This window comes from Megalops cyprinoides, chromosome 2, assembly GCF_013368585.1.
Source record: "Megalops cyprinoides isolate fMegCyp1 chromosome 2, fMegCyp1.pri, whole genome shotgun sequence".
Classification (NCBI taxonomy): domain Eukaryota; kingdom Metazoa; phylum Chordata; class Actinopteri; order Elopiformes; family Megalopidae; genus Megalops; species Megalops cyprinoides.
The window spans coordinates 43,705,005-43,726,823 of record NC_050584.1 but is presented as its reverse complement, the minus strand read 5'-3'; the positions used below and the strand labels follow the sequence as shown (position 1 = coordinate 43,726,823).

Here is a 21,819-nt window from a genome sequence, read left to right as displayed (position 1 = left end):
TAGTTAAAGCCAAGTTAAAATCAATAGTGATGTTTGAGTAAACCTGGTTTTGACTTGCATACACAATCATTTATTACTTCATTAAAGCAAGTAAAATAAAAAGATTGTGTTCAATAATTTATTTAAAAAGTAATTCTGCCATTAGTTTAATGAAGATTTTAATTCATTTCTTCAGCATTAGTGCTTTGATTGTCTCCCTAAAACAATCTATTTGCACAGTTCCTTGTGTTTCTGTGTCATGCTGAATCTTTAAAAATAGAGGGAAGTCTTAACATTCAACAAAGCAAATCCAAGAATGTAAAATGAACAAATGGCTACGTTGGATATTTATTTTATCATTCTGAAATTGAAATTAAATAAATATCCAACATAGCCATTTGTTCATTTTTCATTCTTGGTTTTGCTTTGTTGAATGTTAATATTTCCCTCTATTTTTGAAGATTCAGCATCTAATTTTTATTGTTCAGCAGCACTGTGATACTTTAATGTGTGTTGTATTATTGCTGGGGAGAACTTTAAACCCACACTGTGAACTTGAAGCCTTAAAGCTGTCCAGTTTACTTGAAAAATTAACCATATTCATTCGATCTCCAGATTAAATTTTTGTGCTGAAAATCACCCTTCATATTTCTGAATCTTCTTGTTTATGAAGCCGTTTCTAAAGCATGCAGAATCACCATGATTCTCCCCCAACACATTTTAATGTGGTTTTCTCTTAACATGACACTATTTTGGCTCCCCTTGAAATCATGATAAGCCGGTAGTTTAAGCTTTAATTCTTTCTCCTTCTTCAGCTTTCATTTTGACCTTGTACTGCATAAATGTGATTGGTGACGTTTGTAAGTTCGGCATTTCCAAACCCTAAAAATAGTTCCAGAATAAACCTTTAGGCTACATCAGACTAAAATGTCTGTTTTTCTGCATGCAAGGGAAAAAAAAACCCTTTAACTTGTCATTAATGTTATGACCTGCTGTTTACAGAGGATCCTCTCTTGTAGTTAATTTTGTGGTTGTGGATAGGATGTGTGCAATTCCTCTGCAAGCTGTAATGATTATAACAGTGTGTGATGAGGAAATGTAAAATTTTATTGCTGAAGGTCAAATGGTGTGATCCACAACCCGAAGTGAAATATTATAGACGATGTGTGGAAAAAATGGCTCTGCAAAATGTTGTTTTTACTCATTTTTAATAAAACAGTACAAAAAAAAATTACCTGTAGAAAACAGGCATGTTAATGGTAAGTTATTGTGAATTATACAGTTGCTGACTATAAATATATTGCAGACATAAGCGTAAATGAAATTCACGCTGATCTGTGCTGGAATCTGCAGAAAGTACTTGCTTGTTTAAGCCCTCCCATTCCACAAATCAATCCCACCAATTTTTTTACATCAGTAGCAACTCTCTTTACACAGCAGTGCAACTCAGCCTTAACACCTGCATAAACACCTGCTTTTACTGGCAATGAAGCAGAGGTGGTTGGAGAGCAGGTGTAGCTATCTTGACCCGATTGCTTGCTCTAAATTGTCCTCAAATCCAATGTTTAGAATGTCATCCACAGCAATGTGAGAGAGAGAGTGTATTTGGGTGGGGATCAGAGCTGTGTAAAGACAGGAACCTCACACCTTACTGGTGAGAGGCAGGTAGTGTGACGCAGTGCTCAGCAGACATCAGCAGATGAGTTAAGTGAGCACCCTGTTTTTCTCTTGTTGTTTTTCATTCTTCATCGGAGGAGTCTCGCTGCTGCTGCCCTTCTCATTCCCAGCCCCCTCTTTTCTTTTTAAAGCGAAAAACCCATTTAAATGGAGTCAATTTACACTGGAGGCCCCTGAGGAAATTCAGGCACCGCGCTTAATTTCATTTTAAAAAATCATCGCCGAAGAAAACCGTAGCTGGGGGCTGCCAGCACAATTCCCGGGACTTTTTTCTTGTAGGACATAATCAAGCTAGGCAGTAACTTTATTAGTATTGATAGAAAATCCTACTGGGGGTGGGGGCATCCTCTATGTCTGCCTCCCAACAGCAAAAGGACTGCAGATAAAATGGAGGGGGAATGTTGGTTGCTATAAAATCCCTCTTATCCTGTTGCTTGTCTTCCATTAACAGAACATGAGGTGGTAAGAAAGAGAGGGGCATGCAGTTCACTTCTTGGAATAAACGAAAAGTACTTGAAATGAATGAGGCCACAATGCAAGCTCTACTTTAGAATGTGACATTAGCTTTGATCAGACATGATTATGGTTTATGGAGATACTCGTTTAAAACAAGTATAACTTGCCTGTGGAAAAAAAAATCAAGACTAAGTCATAAATTCTGAGGCTGAGTGGAGATAAGATTCCCAAGTTTGGTCATAAACTTGGAAAGTCTTACTGTTTGTCCAATTGTACTGAGTACTGCTGGTTGTCAATCATGATATCATATGCAAATGAAAAATAATGACGGGGAAGCCATGTTTTTAAAGATAACACAATTATGCAACTTCAAGATATGGCATATAAATAACAAAAAAAAAAATCCTAGTTTACTTGCATATTAGTCCCACTTTGTGATATACAGCTCACACATGTCGTGAAAATAGCAGTACGTCACACTTACTACTTTCTACATAAAGTACAGTATACACTTGTAAAATATTAATTCTTTAAATTATGACAAAAATCTGTATCACTCAATAAAGGAGACCAATAGTCAGTAAAGACAAAACGTTATTGTCAAAGTAGGATGGAAAGTGCCTTGTATTTGTTTTTGTTTTCTCCTCAGAGACAGTCATTTAGGAGGTTCCCAGATTTGTTTCTGTGGTAATTCGTCACTCAGAAACAGGACTGGGTTCCCTTGTGTCTTGCTCTGGTGTTTGGAACTCCGCACTTATTCAGGCTTTGTCTTGTCTCTTTATTAAGGCTTTGCCGTCAACCCCTCTGAGTTTGCTTTTGTGAGGGACTCCAGTTTTTGAATATTTATTACTCTGTCGTGGATGACTATCAAAAGTGTTTTCAAAGGAAGAGATACTTCCACTGACATCACTGTCACAGATTCCATGACTAGAACTCAAAAATTTATCTGTTGATTTTCTCTGTTTTGTGCTGGAAGGGTTACTCAGAGATTCTGCCCCAGCCGTAAGGTAAATGACTTTGACTTTGCTTCTGCTGTTAATGGAAGTCAGTGTCATTCTGTGTTTTTCAATCACTTTAATAACGTCCTTCAGATGATTTTTCTATATACGTTTGATTTGAATTAAATACAACTCACTGAAGATAAGATATAGTTTGACTTTAACCTCTGTAAATTAACCAGTTTCTTTTTGTTTGTTTTTAACAGAATACAATAGGTCACAACCAATATTTTTAACCATGGTGAAAAACTATTTTTATTACTAATATTATATATTCTACCATAAAACTATCTCAATGCCAGCTGTAGCACAATTCCATTTCAGTCAATTGGTTATTGTATTTCATAGGTGTGTGACCTCAAGACTTCACACCAGGAGCTGATTTTATTCAGCACTAATACATAGATATTGTTTGTGTGAGCAATGAAAGACCCCTGGTTTGCTTCATATAACATAACTCTGTTTGGGTTTGTGCCTTTTCTGGTGGGTAATCGCCATAGTATGATTTTTGTGCAGCAGGCTTCAGAAAATAAGATACTTTTTGGTGACGTGAACTGACTGATGGTTCCAAAGGGAACTCAGTGTCTCAAAGAGAATTCCCTCTCAAAGAACATGAGTACGTGCCACAGTCGGGCACAGCAGCAGGGTAAAATAGTGTCAGCCAGGCAGCGCTGAGGATTTAACATGCACATTTTTCAGAGTAACGCTGAAAGTTAATAACCAAAAAAGTTCATCTTCAAATTAGAATGAGTGCTGGCAGTGTGTGTGTGTCAGAGCAGTGTATTTACTCATGACTGGCTTTGGCACTGATGAGAATCCAGTTGTTGTGCTAAGATTTCTGCAGGGTAAATGTGGTATGTTCAGTGCCCTAATTTTCATGATAAGAAATACTGTAACAGCAGTTAACTGTTTTAAGTGCCTGAACAAAGGGCTGAGGAAACAGCAGCTTGTATGGGGCATCTTGGAGCATAGCATCATTTGTTAGGTGAACTCAGTTTTAATGCTGACATTGTGACAGAATGCTTTGTTCTCAGATGGGAACAAAGGCAAGCTTTTATTGGCATGGATGTGTTTCAGTGTGTATTCCTTCCTTCGAAAACTGTCCTTTACTTATTTGTTGATAGTTTCAAATTGGGATTCAGCACCTGTTAATGCTTTATTCTGTTGGCTTTTATTGGACTCAACGATGCTAGAAATTTGGTTGATTTTATTAGCTAGTGGATTTTAAGTGTAGAGAGGCCAATCTAAGGAAAGCAGACTACATAAATAAAGCAGGTATCCAACCTTTTTGTGTATTTTACCAATTGCATGTACGGTTTATACAACTAATCAAATTTGTGGCAAAGTATATCTTTTAGGGGGGTAGGAGGGGGGTTTCAATATGACAGGAGTTATTGTAACTCCTTGGGAACTGGTGTTCTACTTGGCATCTTTCATTTGACAGCAAGTTTGATTTGAATTAAATACAACTCACTGAAGATAAGATATAATTTGACTTTAACCTCTGTAAATTAACCAGTTTCTTTTTGTTTGTTTTTAACAGAATACAATAGATAAATGCTGACAAAAACATGGCTTACAACATCTGTCAATGACTATAGTAAAAAGGTAATAAGTGAAATGTCAGAAGTGGTTGTCTTAAAATGCAGTTTTATAGCAAGCAGAACAGAGGTGGTTTGTGCTGAACAGCTAATCTGTATATGCCTTTGCATTGTTTTTTTAATGAACTGTAGCAATGCAGGATGGCAATAGTTGTCTAAATGTATCTGGTTCTTGCACACCCATATGCTGTATTTTTCTGGTGCCTTTTTCTCAAAAACATTTATCCGGTGATAAGCCTAGCCAACAATTCCTGTGTGTGTGTGTGTGTGTGTGTGTGTGAGAGAGAGAGAGAGAGAGAGAGAGAGAGAGAGAAAGAAAGAAACAGCGAGAATATGTGTTAGAGAGAAAGCTAACATTGAGCTTGAGATTTTGATCCGTATTTCAGGGCTTCTGCTGTGTCCTGGCTTGCAGCCTAGGATATGGTGTCTTCTGTGGGGTGTTGAATCCAGATTTGTCTAGTGCTTTGATGAGTGCCATTCCTCTCAAGGACTGCTGCTCTGTGACATGATAATCATAATGAAAAATATTAGTTGCCTTTTGATTACACTTTGTGCCTGCTCTCAGTGGAAACCTCCATATCTACAGTAGTTTTTTTTAACTAGAAGGTGTTCAGTCTTTCAACCTGTCTTTATTTTCCAAGTCAGAGCACACTAGGAGCATAGTTGCCAGTTAGACTTACATTCACCCCATTGTGTGTGTTTGGTGATCACCTATTTTTCCAGTACTCCATTGTTCTCTATTGGCAAGCAGCTTCTTGTCTTTTTAAAACAATATACTTGGGAGATAATATGTATTCTTTATATTTCTGTTCTCTGGATAGGAAGAAGAGTTTTACACAGACCATTTGTTTTCCTCCTCAGTTACATTTTACAGAAGGGCCATACTTATTTTATGAATGCGTACGGCATGTCTCATGTAATCATTTGTCCAGCATCAGCCTTTACTGTTCATTTTATGAATTCAGCATGTCTGGCTGTAAAACTGTTTAATTTCAATATGACATTAATACTTATTATAATAAAGAAAATAACTTACACACTGTTTACACACTTATACACTGTTTATACTGTTCTTTCAATATAATAGAATTCTCTGGCATTCTTTTCATTTATACTAATAATGTTGAATTTTTATTTGCTTTGATACTTGGTTCTCATCATATACCATCAAGCCCTAACTCAGCCTTGTAAGGAACATTATTGCGCTGGTTTTGTCATGCTGGTCTGGTCTTCTTAGTGAGCTTTGCTCGGAGTGATGGATTGATGTGAGATGGTGGTTTTCAGACGGGATGGGATTCTAATGCGTAAAGACAAAAAAAGGAAACTGTGAGTCACAGATTCAATCATAACCCCTTCAGGTTTGCCGTGGATATTTCATTACGGGGAGGGGGTGAGGAATAGAGAGCTTGATGGGAGATCTGAGTAGGTGCAAATTCAACGTCAAAATGGATTTTCTAAATTAGATTTGTATAGACTGAAGATGGCTGAGGGGGAAAGAGAGAACGAGAGAGGAGAGGTGCGAGGGATAGACCTCAGGCTTATGCATTCAGACAGATGAACATAGAGGTCAACACACGACAGTGTGGATCTTTTTATTCTAATGCTAACAATGTGCATGTGTTTTTAAAATGTGTTTTAGGGTGGTATTGAAGCCCATCAAATTAGATGGCTTATCCCTCTGCATGCAAGGGAGTATCACAATACATAACAGGCACTTTGATTTTCTTGAGTTGACCTTGTGCAGTCAGACATTCATAGAAGATTGTAAAAAAAGAAGGCAATGTTTTAGCCTGCACTAAATTAAAGGAATTAATTAAATGTGATAAATGCTGGGGCGTGTGCCAGGGGCTTGACCAGAGTATACAGTCCACAATTCCATGAGACACACTGGAATGATTCCATAATCTGGAAATCAAGCCTTCATTCTCATTTTTATTTTATTAATTTAAGGATATAGTTGCTAGTAGGGTATTTTGTAGACTTGTGTGATGTAATCATAAGGTATTGCCTAAGTACATATGGAGGGAGATGGTCATGTAATGAAAGATAATATGATAATGAGAAAACAATGTCCTGGTCATATTTTCAAATCTGATACAAAAATTCATACTGATTGTATCAAAATAATGTCTCAGTGTCTCAGTACTCACAGGTTAACCAGGGATTCATAAACAACCTAGTCATACTAGTAATGAAATACATACCTAAATCGAATGTATTAATGCGACATTTGATGTTTTTTATCTCTATATATGTGTGTATAAATAATAGTCATAATATTTGCCATGTATATGGCAATATTAATAGTTTCGGGTTTCATTTCAGTTGTGAATGTTTTGTAAGGTTTGAAACCTGAAAGCGGTCCAGAAATACCTAAAATTAGGAGCATTATCAGATTATGTTAGACCTTGGTGCACAGCAGTACTGCAGTGTATATCCTTGTGGAATAAACAGGCCTTAGGACATTCAACATCACTTATACAGAAGAACATAAAATGACAAGTCAGGAAAGTATTTGAATGGGAAAGTATTGGTATATTGTATTAATCAGGAAATAAAGTGCACTTTTCATGCTGTGTGGAAATCTCAGTGTGGAAGACAACAAGGCCCTTCTGTTTTTAATGAAAGTTGTCATTTGAGTGAGTGTTCAGTGTGAGTGTTAAGATTACACAGCAAGGGGGTCACTTGTCTTACAGTGAAAGTATAAAGGAATTCAGTCAAACAGAAATGAGCCTTTAAGGCTGTATTTAATTACTCACCTTTGGAAATAAGCATGGTCGTTTGACATGAGAAGAAACAAATATTCTCATCATCAGCGTCTCAGGCGTTTTATCTCCATCTTCACCAATATTGTTTTCTTTTTAATTTGATATCATGCAACAAACTGAGTTTAACTCACAATATTATTATATTACTGTGACTTGCAAAGCTCAACAGCTAGGAAGGTACACTTATGGTTTGAAAATCCTAACAGTGCTAATGTAAAATTATGTTAGGACAATTATTCATTTGAATATAGGAGTAAGTGTAAGGAATGTCCTGGTTTCAAAAGACTAATGCTTTTTTTGTCCAAATCATATGGACCCCTTTTTCCTCTAACTACAATGACATTGTAGTTTTGAGGATTGCTATGGGATATTATTGATTGATACTTGATATGGAGATACAATTGGGTTAAGAATTCACAACAAAGTACAGAAAATAGGTAGTTGATTTGAGCCATTTTGTTTTCCAAAAAAGTGATTGAATGGGAACAAAAAACACACATAATAGTACCTGGCTGAAAAGGCTTTCACTGCCTCCATTAAAAAGTTTCACAGGATTGTTGTTTCAAGAATTTGTCTGTATTTCAATGATTTTCAATAATGCAACACATGCTATCCACCTGTTATTTGACACCAACAAAAATGTCTGTACATTGTTCAACTATTATTTCCTGGTAGTGTCTTGAACTTGGGGATATTTCATGCACATTTTATATTAAATTCATGTTCAGAATCAAGCACTTGGTTTTTGAATGGAATTTGATAATAGCAAAGAAAATGGTGCATTTTTTCACTGTTTACATTTTTCACCTTCTGCTGGTTTGTTTAAATTGGGTTTTGGCTACTAGACTCCAGTATAGTCTAGTGTTCCCTCGGCTATCCCTAGAATCTGGCAGCTCTCTCTGCAGTGTGGCAGACTGGTACAGCTACAGCTCGCAGCTCTCTCTCTCTGCAGTGGCAGCCTGTTTCTCTGCCTTCAGGGGCTTGCTCTCCCTCTTTCTTTCTCCCTCCCTCCCTCCCTCTTCATTTCCCACCCTCCCTCCCTACTGCTCTCTCTCTCTCTCTCTCTCTCTCTCTCTCTCTTTCTCTGTTAGTGCAGTCTGCTGCAGGCAGCAGCTTGAGCCCAGACTGGGCACACAAAGCTCCACTCAAGGAAAACTAAAAGATTCACGTCTCTGATCAGTCGAGGTGGGGCTGGGGGGGGGGTTGAGATCCCGAATGATCTCCGCTTAACAAAGACTGTCATCTCTCCACGAGACATTACGGGGAGGAGGATTGGAGGGATTTAAATGGACGACGGTGAACGGGAAGCCTGTGTGTGTTTCTTCTGATGACTCTAAGGTGCTGCTGCATGGCCATAAGAGTCTGCTCTTTCTCTTTCCTCTCAATTCCTCTTGCCATCTCTTATAACCCAGGCTGCAGATAGCCTTTCCTCTGAGCGGCTCAAGGAATATCCCTGGCTTTCTCCAATGCTGGAAGCTGGTCAGAACTACAGTGACTGTAAGTTTTATCATAAGTGTCTGTGCTTTTCAAAGGGGGAGTAGGTTTACAAGCCTGGTCAAGGTGGACAGGACAGGGATTCTGTGAGGTTGAGATCTGTCTGTGTGTGTAGAGAAAAAGAGAGAGAGAGAGAGAGAGGGATGAGAGGGGTGATAGAAAAGTGCTGCAGTGCTTCATTTAAACTGTTCTGCACCGTGGCTTTTCAATTTCGTTGAGAGGCTCCAGCTCGTAGCAACTAGATGCAGCACGGCATTCAGAATCAAATACGAAGAGAAGGGGGATGGACGACCACCCTCTGTCTCTCTCTCAGGGGGTTGCTAGTGAAAAAGGGACTGCTACATCTGCCTTGTTATATTGCTGCTTGTGTTTCAGGAAGGAGAATGGGTGCTTTGGAGAGTTTACAGTTAGAAGGTACCATGAAATCTCTTTGGTATTGAAAAGGCCAGTACTTTGTGATGTAACAGTTGCTTTAGAAACTAAAGGATATTGCTCCTCCTGCAAGTGTCTACTGAGACTTGGCTAGTGATGCTGTAATGCAGAGAATTAGAGATAATTATTGTGGCCTTTGCTGTCTCATTTCACTGAGCACACTGGTGGCTAGCTGCCTCGGGCTTAGGGAAGTTGGTACAGATGGCAGACCTGCTCACGCTGACACAAAAGACTGCATGTGGGTTAACTGAGAAAGCAGCCGGATGCTGCCTTGTTGCCATGCGAGCGGGTAGCCATGTGGAAAACTACTGCATGGAATGGATTACTCACTGCCGAATAAATTCCCTTTTAATCTAGCAATTCTTACTTGTTCACTATATCCTCTTTTTGGGTTTTGTAGTTGGGTAGAACTGACTGTTGTGGTTATCTGGCTATCTGCTGTATAAAACCATAGGTACTGTATTCGAATGGAACTATAAGGATCTCTTACTGGACTGCGTGCCACTTTAAAAAAAAAGATCAAAGGTTATCACAATGGACAGCTTTCAGAACGAAAGGATTTCATCATGATTTTTATGTTTTCTGCAAGTTTTACATTGAAATGGCAGTTAGGGTCTGACTCTGTAATAAAGGATTTTTATGGTGACATTTGTTACCATCCCGCTAACCTGAATGGCACTTACCAACCTATTTTCAGTGTGTATTTTTAATGCTGTTCAGTATCTCTTGAGAGGAGACTCAAAGATGTAGCGTTCAAGCTACTTTTGGCCAATTCTGTATTTGTACTGTAAATGTGCAGCCCTTTTCTTCATGACAAAGAGGGGTTATGATGGGTTCTTGATTCATGAAGCTATTCAATACAGTAAACAGATTAGCAATACATGGCATTCTCTCATGAAAAATCTCCTCTCTGAACTTCACAGACAGACTGTCTTAACCCCCCTAACTGTAAGCAGGGAGCCATGGAAGAAGGACAACCGTGACTGTAGTTCCTAAACACTTTAATGGTCTTTGTATATGACAAATAGTGTCCCGTCTTATGTGGGCCAGCACTAGGCAGGAGAGTAAGGGCAATGTATGGGGAGGGCTGGATGTGCCTGACGTAGGAATGTTTTTGCAGAGGTGTGAGAGGACTTGGCCACGCTGCCGGCTGGCATGCTGCCTGGTTACAGTCACAACTGTCGTCTAACCTTGGAGTAATAATTCACATTCACTTACAGAAAAATCAGAGAGCACCAGCAAATAGTATCCCAGGAAAACACATATTACCTCACAAATCACAAGATAAAGTGATGTGCAGAAATAGAGAACAGATTTAAATGCAATTGAAATGTGCAAATTATTAGTTCTGTTTTTATATTTATATCACTGGCATTATCTATTACTACTGGAAGTAATAGTATTTATTTAAACCTTAAAGGGCATTATGAAATGCTAGAGCAGAGCAAAATTTTCATGATTTTAAATGCAGATAATAAGTTAGTTATGTCATACACTACTATCAAAACTGATCAATTCAAAATGGGGAGGAAATAAAGTAGTGCAAGCTTAGTCTTAATTCCAGCGCACAAATTGGACATAGATCTCAGTCAGGAGAACCAAGGTATTTAGGTACCCAGGAACAGCCTGAAAAAATGAGTCTTCAGGAAGTGAAAGAAGGCAGTCACCCATTCTGCTAATCTGATGGTGATGGGTAGCTCTTTCCACCACTAAGGGGTGAGAGATGAGAATCAGCAGACCATTTTTTTGGGGGTGAGTTGAGGTAAAGGACAGGCAGACAGCAGCCAGTAGTGGAATAGAGGAGGCTGACATCGGAGTTTGGGGGTATGAATACGAGGGGCATGGGAGCAGATGAGGACTGAAGAGACCAGTCGGGCAGCAAAATTATGATTCAGAGGGGTCAGATTGGGATGGCAGGGAGGCCAATAAAGATGGAGTTGGAGCATCTAAATGAGAGAGCACCAGTGTACCAACAACTTAGCGGAGTAGATTGAGAGGAACAGATAGATTCATATATTCAGATGTGAGATCATGAGGTCAGGGCAAATGACAAAATGCTTTAGAAATGATTGTCAAGTATAATTTTTGTTCTTGGGAAGTATAACAGGTTCTTGTTGGTCTGAATGAGGGGTTAGAAGGTGGTAAAGCAACCTGCATGGATTTAACCAAGAAAGACTTAGAGTTTCATATCCAGTGAGGCACACTGTGATTTAAGATATAAGTTCATCAGGAGGAAAACAAGGAGAATTCAGTGTTATTTGCATATCAGTGGCATTCTGACTCATGGGAAGCTCTAAGTGGCCCAAGGGGTGTGAAGATTCATTTAAGCTACAGATTGAACACTTTTAATACGTCCCTGGAGGGGGAAGAAAGAGATATCAGACCTCTCCAGAAGACCTGGTTGAAGTGATCTACTCAACCGAAGCCCCCAGCTATGCTCAAGATACACAGTACAGCAATAATAATGAGACTGATCTGGTGATCCCCTAAAACTGGCAGGGAGCCAGTGGGATCACTACTGAGGAAAGCAAGGTTACTCATTTCCTGGAGGGCGTCAGCAACCATATACCCAAGCAAACATTTTTTTAGAGCTAGAGGAATGCATTCTCATTGAGATTAAACAGACAACACTGAAAGACTAAAAACATGGTGCAAAGACAACAAAAATGGCTGTCTGCACAAGATGGAATGCAATGTGTTTCAGTTTCCATTTTCTTCAGGCAGTATGTCCTTTTGAGTGCCCTTCTCTCCAATGTTTGTTTCCTGGGCATAAGAAACCAACAGGGGGGCCATCTATACAGACTGACCAATTCCAGTGCCAGACTAGTTGAGACATGCAGAAGATTTTTTGGCAAATAAAACATGAGCATTTTTTATGGACAGTTCACTCAATGTTTATTCCTAGGAAGCTGAAAGGGGAAACTGAGCAGTAGACTGAGGCATTGAAGAGTGGTTGTGCCTCAGCATCCAATCTTCAGCCACAAAGGGAGATGGTGTTTTGTTGTCACTTTCTTACTTTAATTTACAGTACTTGTTGGCTTTGTTGCAGCTGTTTTCTGTTCCACACATGCACTGATACATGCTGTTCTGGAGTAAACTCTGAGTCCAGTCCATAGATCTCATGGTTTTAGTCATGCAATGGAAATCACCTTTTTCCTTCGAAGGTTAGAGTCCCTGGACTCTAACACCCAGGTGCAAGCCTTTTCCAACAATAACCTGGGGTCCACAGTGGCAGAAATGTGTCAGAGTAAGGGTGGGTATGTCGGGCAGGGTCCCTTCACCACACCACTGTCAACACACAGAGGCTCTTTCAGTTGACTATGAGCTGCTCAGATGGTGTCAGGGAGATACATCTATCCTTGGCAGGGTGTCCTCTTCTTAGTGCACTCTGTGAAAACGTGGTGTTAGCATGTATGTGTGGAGGATTTATCTTGCCCTGTGCTTCTGTATGAATACATGGGCTCTCACAGTGATGTGGACCTGATGTACAGCTGGCGATCATAAAGGTTGGCTGAAAGAGCAAAAGGAGCCAAAAGTTCTCAGAAACCTTGCAGCCTCATTCTGTGACTTATTTTAAGTAGATAAGTTTTGTGGAGTTACGCAAGTGCACAGTTGCTACATAGAAACCATATCAACAAACCATTATTAATAAAAAACCTCCCTTTTGCTCCACTACTAAGCCCAATATTAAAAAAGAACTGATGGTTACTGATGCAGATGGTATACAGTGGCATTATGCTGAGATAATGCTGGGAGCTAAATATTATTTGGTTGTAAGTTCAGCAGTAATAGGTTTTTACCCAGGGGTAATAACATCATATAGAGATATGGAAGAAGTAACATTAAAAATAAAAATTATAGCTCAGATTATAATGGGTAGCATCATGGATATAGGAGTGTTTGACATGCAGATGCACTACATATAGAATGCTGGGAGATAGAAAGTAATTGTGCATAAATGGATTTATACATCCATTCACTGGTAACATAAAAGCAGGAAGACACTAGATGGGATTTGACTGGGCTGTTTAGTATTTGTGACATTGGCCCTATAGCTCACTGATGGATCTCATGGAGTGCAACTGTGTTGACAGAATATGTCTTGAAGAGACTTGCCCATTTTACAAACATGCTTTACTATTTCTTGATATTGTTTGTTTTGAGGTAAAAAGTACATAACATCAAAGAACATAATGTAATGTATAAATAACTCCAAGCTGTGTTTCTTTGTGCTGCATTCAGTAGCATGCCAGGGGCAAAGACTTTAGGTGAAGCCAAAGGCCGATTAACCAGCCTGCCTATAGTGCTGTGTCCCACGGGATGTGGTTTGTTCGCTTCCCTGATACTGACAAAAATAATTAGAGAGGCAGTTGCTGGAGTCCCAGCAGTCTCTTTTAGCTTAGGTTGTCTGTGCTTTAGGGTGTTTATTGTATGGATGAAATTACTGGAAAAGGGGTATAGTTGAGCCTATTATTATTATTTTTTTTTGCTGCACAAACCTATTTCCCTTAAAGGGACTGTATATGAGGGGATTTCACTGAGTGTTTACTTCTCTTTACCCCAAGCATTAATTGCTGTGCTTCTGTTGATGGCTTTTCAGTTTGCCTGGTGTATGAGTCATTATTCTGCTAGCGAAATGTGGAAAATCATTCAAATCCATCAGGATCTTAACTTTTGTCTTATTTCTCAGCTGGAAAAATGTTACATAATAAGTCGTCCTACAGAATTTACACAACATACACCAAACATCACAAAAATTCAGTGCTACAATCCTACTTGGATTGCATTGTGTAAGCAGTAATACTGCTGACAGTTGCTTGGTAGATATAGCAAGCAAGATAATGTAAATAACGTCTTGTTGCTGGTAGTTTGAGTGAGCTTATTTGCTATCTTGCTAATTGCTAGCAGCTAACATAGTTAACAAGCTAACTTGCAAATCTCTTACAGCTCTCCAAACAGGCCTGAGCCTTTGTGTGATGTTTGAAAAAGGTTTATGGTATCGAAGATACAGAGACCCTCACTAATGATAGCAGCTCAACAACTCATGAGATTAGTTATTTTAGTTTGCGAGCTAGTTAGCTGTATTAATTTCCTAATTAATACAGCTAATTTCCTAACTAATTAGCTAATGCTGCTGCTTTTTCCATGATAATGTGTCCACTGCATCATAGCTGTAGTTTTCATGATTGATACAAAATAATTTTAAATCAAGCAATGACAAAAAGTAGAGTATAAACCACAACATTGCTTGAAGTTAAAAAACAATGACTTAGCTACTGTCTGTCATGACTTAATTAATATGCTAATTTCTATTTGTGCAGCATTTTCAGTACTCAATTAATGCATGCTCTTATAGATAATTGGATACTAGGTTGCACATACCCCTCTCTAGTTGCAGTATCATAGCAATATTATAGAAGCAACTCTTTTGATTATTTTCTGCAGGTGTCATCTGTATCTATTTATAGCATAGTTGGAAATTTGTCGACAAGATATATTAGACCAAATCACACCTATCTTTCCTGATGTGGCTCTATGTACCTGTAGGTAAAGCAGTCTTCTGTTACACAATAGTTACACACAATTTTTCCTCATATTCATTTCCATTCAGATATCAGTGTTATTGGTGTAGTATAGGCTGCCATAATAATATGCATATAATATTGCATATAAATGCAAACATAAATTTTCAACTTGAGCACCCTTAATAGAAGCTATGAAAGGCGGAACAATAAGAAGGGGGGGAAGACCAGTAATTGCAAGTATTACTTACATTTGCAACATGGAGCAATAACCCTGTTCCTGGGAGACCAGACAAATTATGTTATGTCATGTTATGACATTGACGTCTTTGTTTTTATGTTTGTTCTTTGCTGCCTGTAACAGGTGTACACAACAGCTACACATAAAAATATGTAATAAAACATAAAACATAAGACATAAAAATAAATATGTCTTTGTATCAACAGTATCAAATTAATGGTGTTCATTGTATATTAATATATTGGGGTTGTAAAGGTTGTTGTGTTCATTTTGGAGCAGCTTGCAAAGCTGGCAGAGACAAATCTCATCTAAACTTGCTGTTCAACAACATTCAGTTACAAGGAAGCAGATGTTATTTGCTGACCATTTTTAAAACTGGATGCTTTGCAATCACAGAGGACATTGGAACAAACATCATATGATACCTCAGGGTCAGGTTACATGAAATAACATAGGAAATATTGCATATTATTCATTTTAAATAGTCCCTCTTTAGTGAGAGGTAATGTGGCCTAAATTGTTATAAGATTGTGTTATATTGATATGAATAGTCTGAGTGGCAGAGCTGTTTTTTTATATAAATGTTCATGTATTGATGTGGAGAATACATGATTTGTATGTGAGAGTGGCTTGGTGTGAATACACTGAGAGCATTTTTAGTTCCTTCTTATCTTGGCTGCCACTGTGAAATTCACTGCGACTGGTTTGGAAGAGGTGCATCCTTCACATAATCTATTGGCAACAAGACAGTGAATGCCCTGTGAAAAGTCCTGGGTTGGCTAGCTAGCTGGCTAATTAACAGATGATATGATTCTGTGATGTTTGTAATGTGTAAATAAAAGTAATTTAGACCTGTAGCTCACATGAATGTAACTGTCTATATCCATATACCTGTACTGAGATATGCAATGTCTATAGAATAAGATATAATCCTGTCTGAACAACACTGAAAAAATTGTGATGTCAGTGTTACAAGGCAGGCATGTGTCCACTGACATCCCAGTGTCTCTGGTGTTATGAGGCTTGGGTCTTGATGTTGTTGAATTGTGAACACAACATTGTTGTGATTTTTAATTGCTGGTTAGTTGGTTATCAAAATCATCCTTTTGGCCCAATCATAGCCTGACCATGGATATAAAAATCTGTTATGTGTTTTTTCAAAAGCAGCCTTTATGCTATCAGTTTACAGTTATTAAACAATTATAATCATGATTGCCTATGTGTAAATGGTGATACAACCTCTTGAAAGGTGCCTCCACAGCAAGATGTTTTTTTTCCATTATTTAACAAAGTTGTCAATCAGCTCCCTTCCTACACATTCTTTCAAGAATGGAAGCAAGTACCACATGTGGAACAAGTAGCTTGATTACTACTAAGGAAGCTACCACACATTGTACAGCCTGACTTTTTTCATTTTCACCATGAGATTTTCCAAGTTTTGTTGTCCCATTGTAAAATTGTACCATTTTTTGTGGACTGATCACAGTAATAGTATTTCAGCAGTCTTTTACTCAGGAGTAATTGACTAGAAATATTTTTGCATTTGATATACATATAGAAAAAACATTGTGGAAGGTATGGCAATGACATCCTTATCTTATAAGGTCATTTTTATTGTCATAATGTGTGAGCACTTTTATTCATTTGAACTGAAGAAATTGATTTTTTTATGGGTATAGTTATCATTGTCATTCCTAGTGTGACATTAGCTTAAAAGACAGAATCTAAGTAAATCATGAACTGTTTAAGATATTGTCATAACTATTCACTGGTATCTGCAATAGTCAGGTATGTCTTTTGATTATGCTGTACTATTTACATTGCTATCATGGTGAGCTCTGATGCTCATAGATATTTAAAATAACCAGTGTACTTCAGCTAGATAAGTAGTTTTACAGGCATCAAAATGTATTTTAAATCCATTAATTTCTATTTATTGAAATTGTATCCATCAATATTATGGTCCCTGACTCCACTGTAGTAATAACATTCACAAACCATTTTTCCAACTTAAGTTTGGCTTTATTTAAAACTCATAAGCTAGACCAGTAATTTACCCCTGTCAAGAGGTGACCACTTCCATTTTACAGATCTTGGAATGTTACTTCAACAATAAAGTGGTGGGTATATTAAAACCAAATTTTAACATAACATAAATGCCCATCATAAATACGGACAACATGTAAAGCTCAACGTTTTGTCGAATTCAATTCAAATAAATGGATCAGTTTAGTTGAAATATTCTGTTTTACTAATTCTAGCTCAATAGTACTTATTTGACAGTATACTTTTTACTTGATAAACATACTATTTTTTAATGTATTGTAATAATGATTTGATTGATTGTTATTAATTTAAGGTAGACTCCATGCAGGGCAAGGCGTGCAGAAATAGGGGTGGAAGGTGGGTGCTAATGCATACATGCAAACATCAGATTTATAAATTAAACTGTTTGAAAGCGGTGATGCTGGCTTTGTGTCTGAAAGAGAGGGTTGCCACGCTTCTTATTACATTGAGGAGAAGGCAGAATTTTTGCAATTGTTTCAGGGATGTATGTAGCGTATGCAGTGCATATTAAGTGCAAATCCGAGGAAAATACAGCCATACTGCTGCTTATGTCGTTCAGACCCTAGAAAATGTAGATTCTGTGCACTGTTGATGGGAGGAATCTTCTCGGTCTGCAGACGCAAACTTACCTAAGGAGTAGGTGCCCCTCCCCGTCACTGAAGAATCATACATAAACTGTCAAATGTTAAATGCTGTCAGAGCAGACTCAGAAATACATGGTGAGGTTCTGTATTAGGGATGATATATTCATAAGCAAGTGTCACCTACTTTTTCCATGGCAGTCTAAGAAGATTGCTCAGGATATTCTGAGTAGTAAACATATGGTAGGGCTTATTGGGCGACAGAACGAGCAAAATCTAGCAGAATGTTCCCTTTCTCCCATATCTCTAGTCCCCATAAGTTATTTCCCATTTCCTTCCTTCTCTCATTGCCATTATTCAATGTTCCCACCTCCCTGGGATTTAAACAAAAACCACGGGTATGAAAAAACAAAACAGGGAGCTGTGTAGCATGCGCTTTGCCAATTTGTGACAGAGATAAGGCAGAGCTGCTTCAGCAGGTGAGGAAATGAATGACGCTTTCTGACTCCCGCAGCTTCAGCTTTTATTAATACCTTCATGGGTCTCACGCTGCTGAAAAGGAATTGCAACAGATCCATGCACACACCGGCTGGCAGGCAGACACCCGCGCAAGCACACACTCTCCCTCATGCAGACGCACAGTTACACACTCCATCTCCTTCTCTGTCGAGCTGTACGAATGACTGTACACCCTCTCAATGTGGTAATGAGAAGGGATAAAGTCATCCATTACCCAGCCCAAGATAAGTTGGCTATTGCACAGAGATGCTATTTTAAGGAGACTGTTACATGCATTATGAATTTTTAAGGTGAGTATTTATTATGTAATTTTGTATTTGCTCTTAAATCAGGGTTATAAGCGTGCCAAGTGTACTTTCACCAATTATTTTTGAGGAAATATTTGTGATAAAAAGAGTGGGAAAAGAGTCATCAAATGAAATCACAATTTTGAGCCACACATCTGTTTTGCAAACTTACATCATTTTTTCTTACATTTTCTTACAATTTTTCTTACATCAAATATCAATTTTTCAAAAACTCAAATGACCTGCATGCATGTTTGCTTGGCAGAAGGAAAGAAATTGCTGAGTGCTCATCCGTCATTTTCTTTCCATACAATCATTTAATCATACACATATAAATGTGTATATCATACCAGCGTTCACATCTCCACTGATAGGGTTCAGACACGTGAACATTTTTAGCCTACATCTGTTGATATGCAGTTTATTGCAGCTGAATGACTTCCATTTACAGAATAAGAGATTTTCCCTCTGACAACCTCCAGTGATTAGCTGACAACTTTAACTTTATTTGGCAAAAATTAAAAAAAGGCTTGTTACTTTTACTTTACTTTTGCTTGTTTAAGGATTTACTTTATTTACTTTAAGGATATATTTTATCTGTAAAGGACTGTAACAATCTCTTTAATGTTATTTAATAGCAATCTACATATGCATTTTCAGTAATGCTGTAGTACTACATATGGGCTTTGTTGTTCATTTAATTTTTCCCCTGTATTTCATAGCCTGTGGAGTGTTCATTTTTGGTTTATTTAATTGAACAGTTCATCCTTTAGCTTCAGGGTGCTTTGTATTCCTTGGGGCTCCTGTCATGACCCCTGTCTGTGGTAGGAGTATGTCTGCAAGGAATTTTTACCTGTTGTTTAAGATTATATAAAAGCAAACACCAAAAGAACATCAAACAGTTTTCAGCATAATTTCACTCTAGTAAGTCTAGTCATATATCATTTCTATGTCAATGGAATTGTAGTTGGAGAAGTTGGTAGTTGGTCTGTTGGAGTTTACTGAAAATGATGATTGTTGAGAATTACTGATAGAAAATACATGTGTACATATGTAGAAAAGCTAGTATCCATGAACCACAGGATTTGAAGAAAAACAAATGTGAATATTGATATATGAGGATTTTTTATTGTTATTGTATATTTTTTTGTAGGTAAATGCTGAGCCCAAGAAGCTAAGCCATGCTGGATCCAAGCCCTCCCTCTCTGAGAGCAGTTACCCATTCCCTGAGATAGCCATGAACAGCTGCAAGTACAATGGGGGTGTGGTGAGACCCCTGGGCAGCCTGGGGGCGTCACGGCGCAACCTTGCAGAGCTCGACTCAGAGACACAGCCCCTCCAGACCCTGCACAGCTCTGGCCTGGAGGTGGTGGTCTCCAAGGGCAACGGTGAGGACCCCAGCAAGGCATCCAGCGAAAGCCTGGCCAGGGAGGGCAGCAGCGCGCCACAAAAGAAGAACAAGGACATCGGCTACAAGTTGGGCCATCGCAGGGCTCTCTTTGAGAAGCGCAAGCGATTAAGCGACTATGCCTTGATTTTTGGGATGTTCGGGATTGTTGTCATGGTGACCGAGACAGAGCTCTCCTGGGGGGTTTACACTAAGGTAAGAAATAAGTGGTGTTGATGGGTCAACTCATTGAAATGTTCATAATGCTATATTTGCAATTGAATTTTTATGAAGATTTGTGCAATTTATACCATACAGTTTTATTGAAATCACACAGTAACAATGGAATTTTTAATAGAAAGCATCGGAACTGTACTTGAAACCATTGCAGTGGTGGGTCTGAAAACTGTCCACTCTGTTTTAGAATGTCTTCTGTCAAATCATCTTCTGTAGTCATGTTGGATTCTGTGCTGCAGTTCATTCTGTTGTAAATTATATTTCAGGAATGTTTTTGCAAGATAATATGTTTCATTGTTACTAGACATCCAAGCAACTGATGCAGTAATGTACTAAACCATAAGGGTTTTTTAAATTCTTTCTTGAGGCCTTGTAGTTAACGTTAACACAACACAGGCCTGACTGAGTTTTGCAATGTGAAAATACTCAGCTATAGTTCTTCCCTGTCTCTGATCAAGGGAACATTTGCACCGTTTAATTTTTTTATGTTTTCAAAGGGAGCCAGAAGCTTAACTTACTCTAGAAGAATAGTGATAAAGACCTTTTGAAATCTTTCCAGTGAATTAATTGCTTTACTCTACATCTTCTCACAGTGGAGGTCATTTAAACCATGACTTTTTTTAATAGGTCTAATAAAGAGGTGACATTTGGGAGGGAAATAAAAAGAGAATGTTGTATAGTTGACAGTTTATGTTGTGAGTATATGATGTACTATTGCATCAGAGATGAACTATAATTTCACTGTAAGCTTTTACTAATAAGGTACACTGTTGTAACTTGTAATACCTGGCATCAAGATATGGCACCCCAAGTTAAAAATATTTCCCGTACAGTAACAAGGAATTTAAAAAAAAAAACATTAGAATTCTTGTGTCATAATTCTTAAAACAGTAATGAAAATAATAGCAACACTAATAATTCTAATAACTAATTTTACAGAGCTCTTTTCTCAGTCCTGCAGTAATACGCTTAAATAGTAAAATTCTAGATTTCCTTTGCGAGGAATTTCCTCAACAGGAGCATGTTTCAGAGACATTATTGCGTATCCCCAGCTGCATCCTCAGTGCTAGCGTGAGAGGGTTCATTTCCTATCCTCCGCAGAATAACATTTCTCACCCCAGTGAGTACAGCGCACACACTGCTGAACTAGCCTGGCTCACTGCAGCTGGAGCTCTGCGGAGGCAATTACAGGCCCGTCTGGGACATGTCAGTGCCATCCACCCTGCAAGCCCGTGCCCGCTTTCTCTTTCCCTCACTATCCTTCTCACTCTCCCTTGCGCTTGGCTACAAGGCTTCCACCGCCAGAGACCCATGTCTCTCCACACACACACACACACACACACACACACACACACACACTGCCTATCACCCCAGCCCTTGCTGCTGGTGATCTGTGTTCTTCTTGCTGTTTTTTTCCTTTGCATATTTACCACAGGATTGTTTTATTTCTATTTTCAAACAGGTACAATTTGACACACCGTGACATCTAAATGAGAAGGATAAACGTTGAATAGGTTTATTTCCAGCACTAATTAAATTTGATACAGTAACCACATTGTAAAGTGATGCCCGC

The 21,819-nt window shown here is 38.4% G+C and overlaps 1 protein-coding gene across 3 annotated transcripts in view; it reads left to right on the top strand.

Annotated features, from left to right (window-relative positions):
• The window catches only part of kcnn1b (potassium intermediate/small conductance calcium-activated channel, subfamily N, member 1b), a 57,897-nt gene that overhangs the window by 6,121 nt on the left and 29,957 nt on the right, over positions 1–21,819 (top strand). For 2 of the 3 annotated variants that reach the window (XM_036521522.1, XM_036521521.1), the window contains exon 2: positions 19,776–20,225. In XM_036521522.1, the coding sequence (XP_036377415.1) occupies positions 19,776–20,225 (450 nt within the window). Of the gene's footprint in view, positions 1–8,923; positions 8,977–19,775; positions 20,226–21,819 lie in introns of those variants that run through there. The other variant, XM_036521523.1, reaches the window with a different exon arrangement.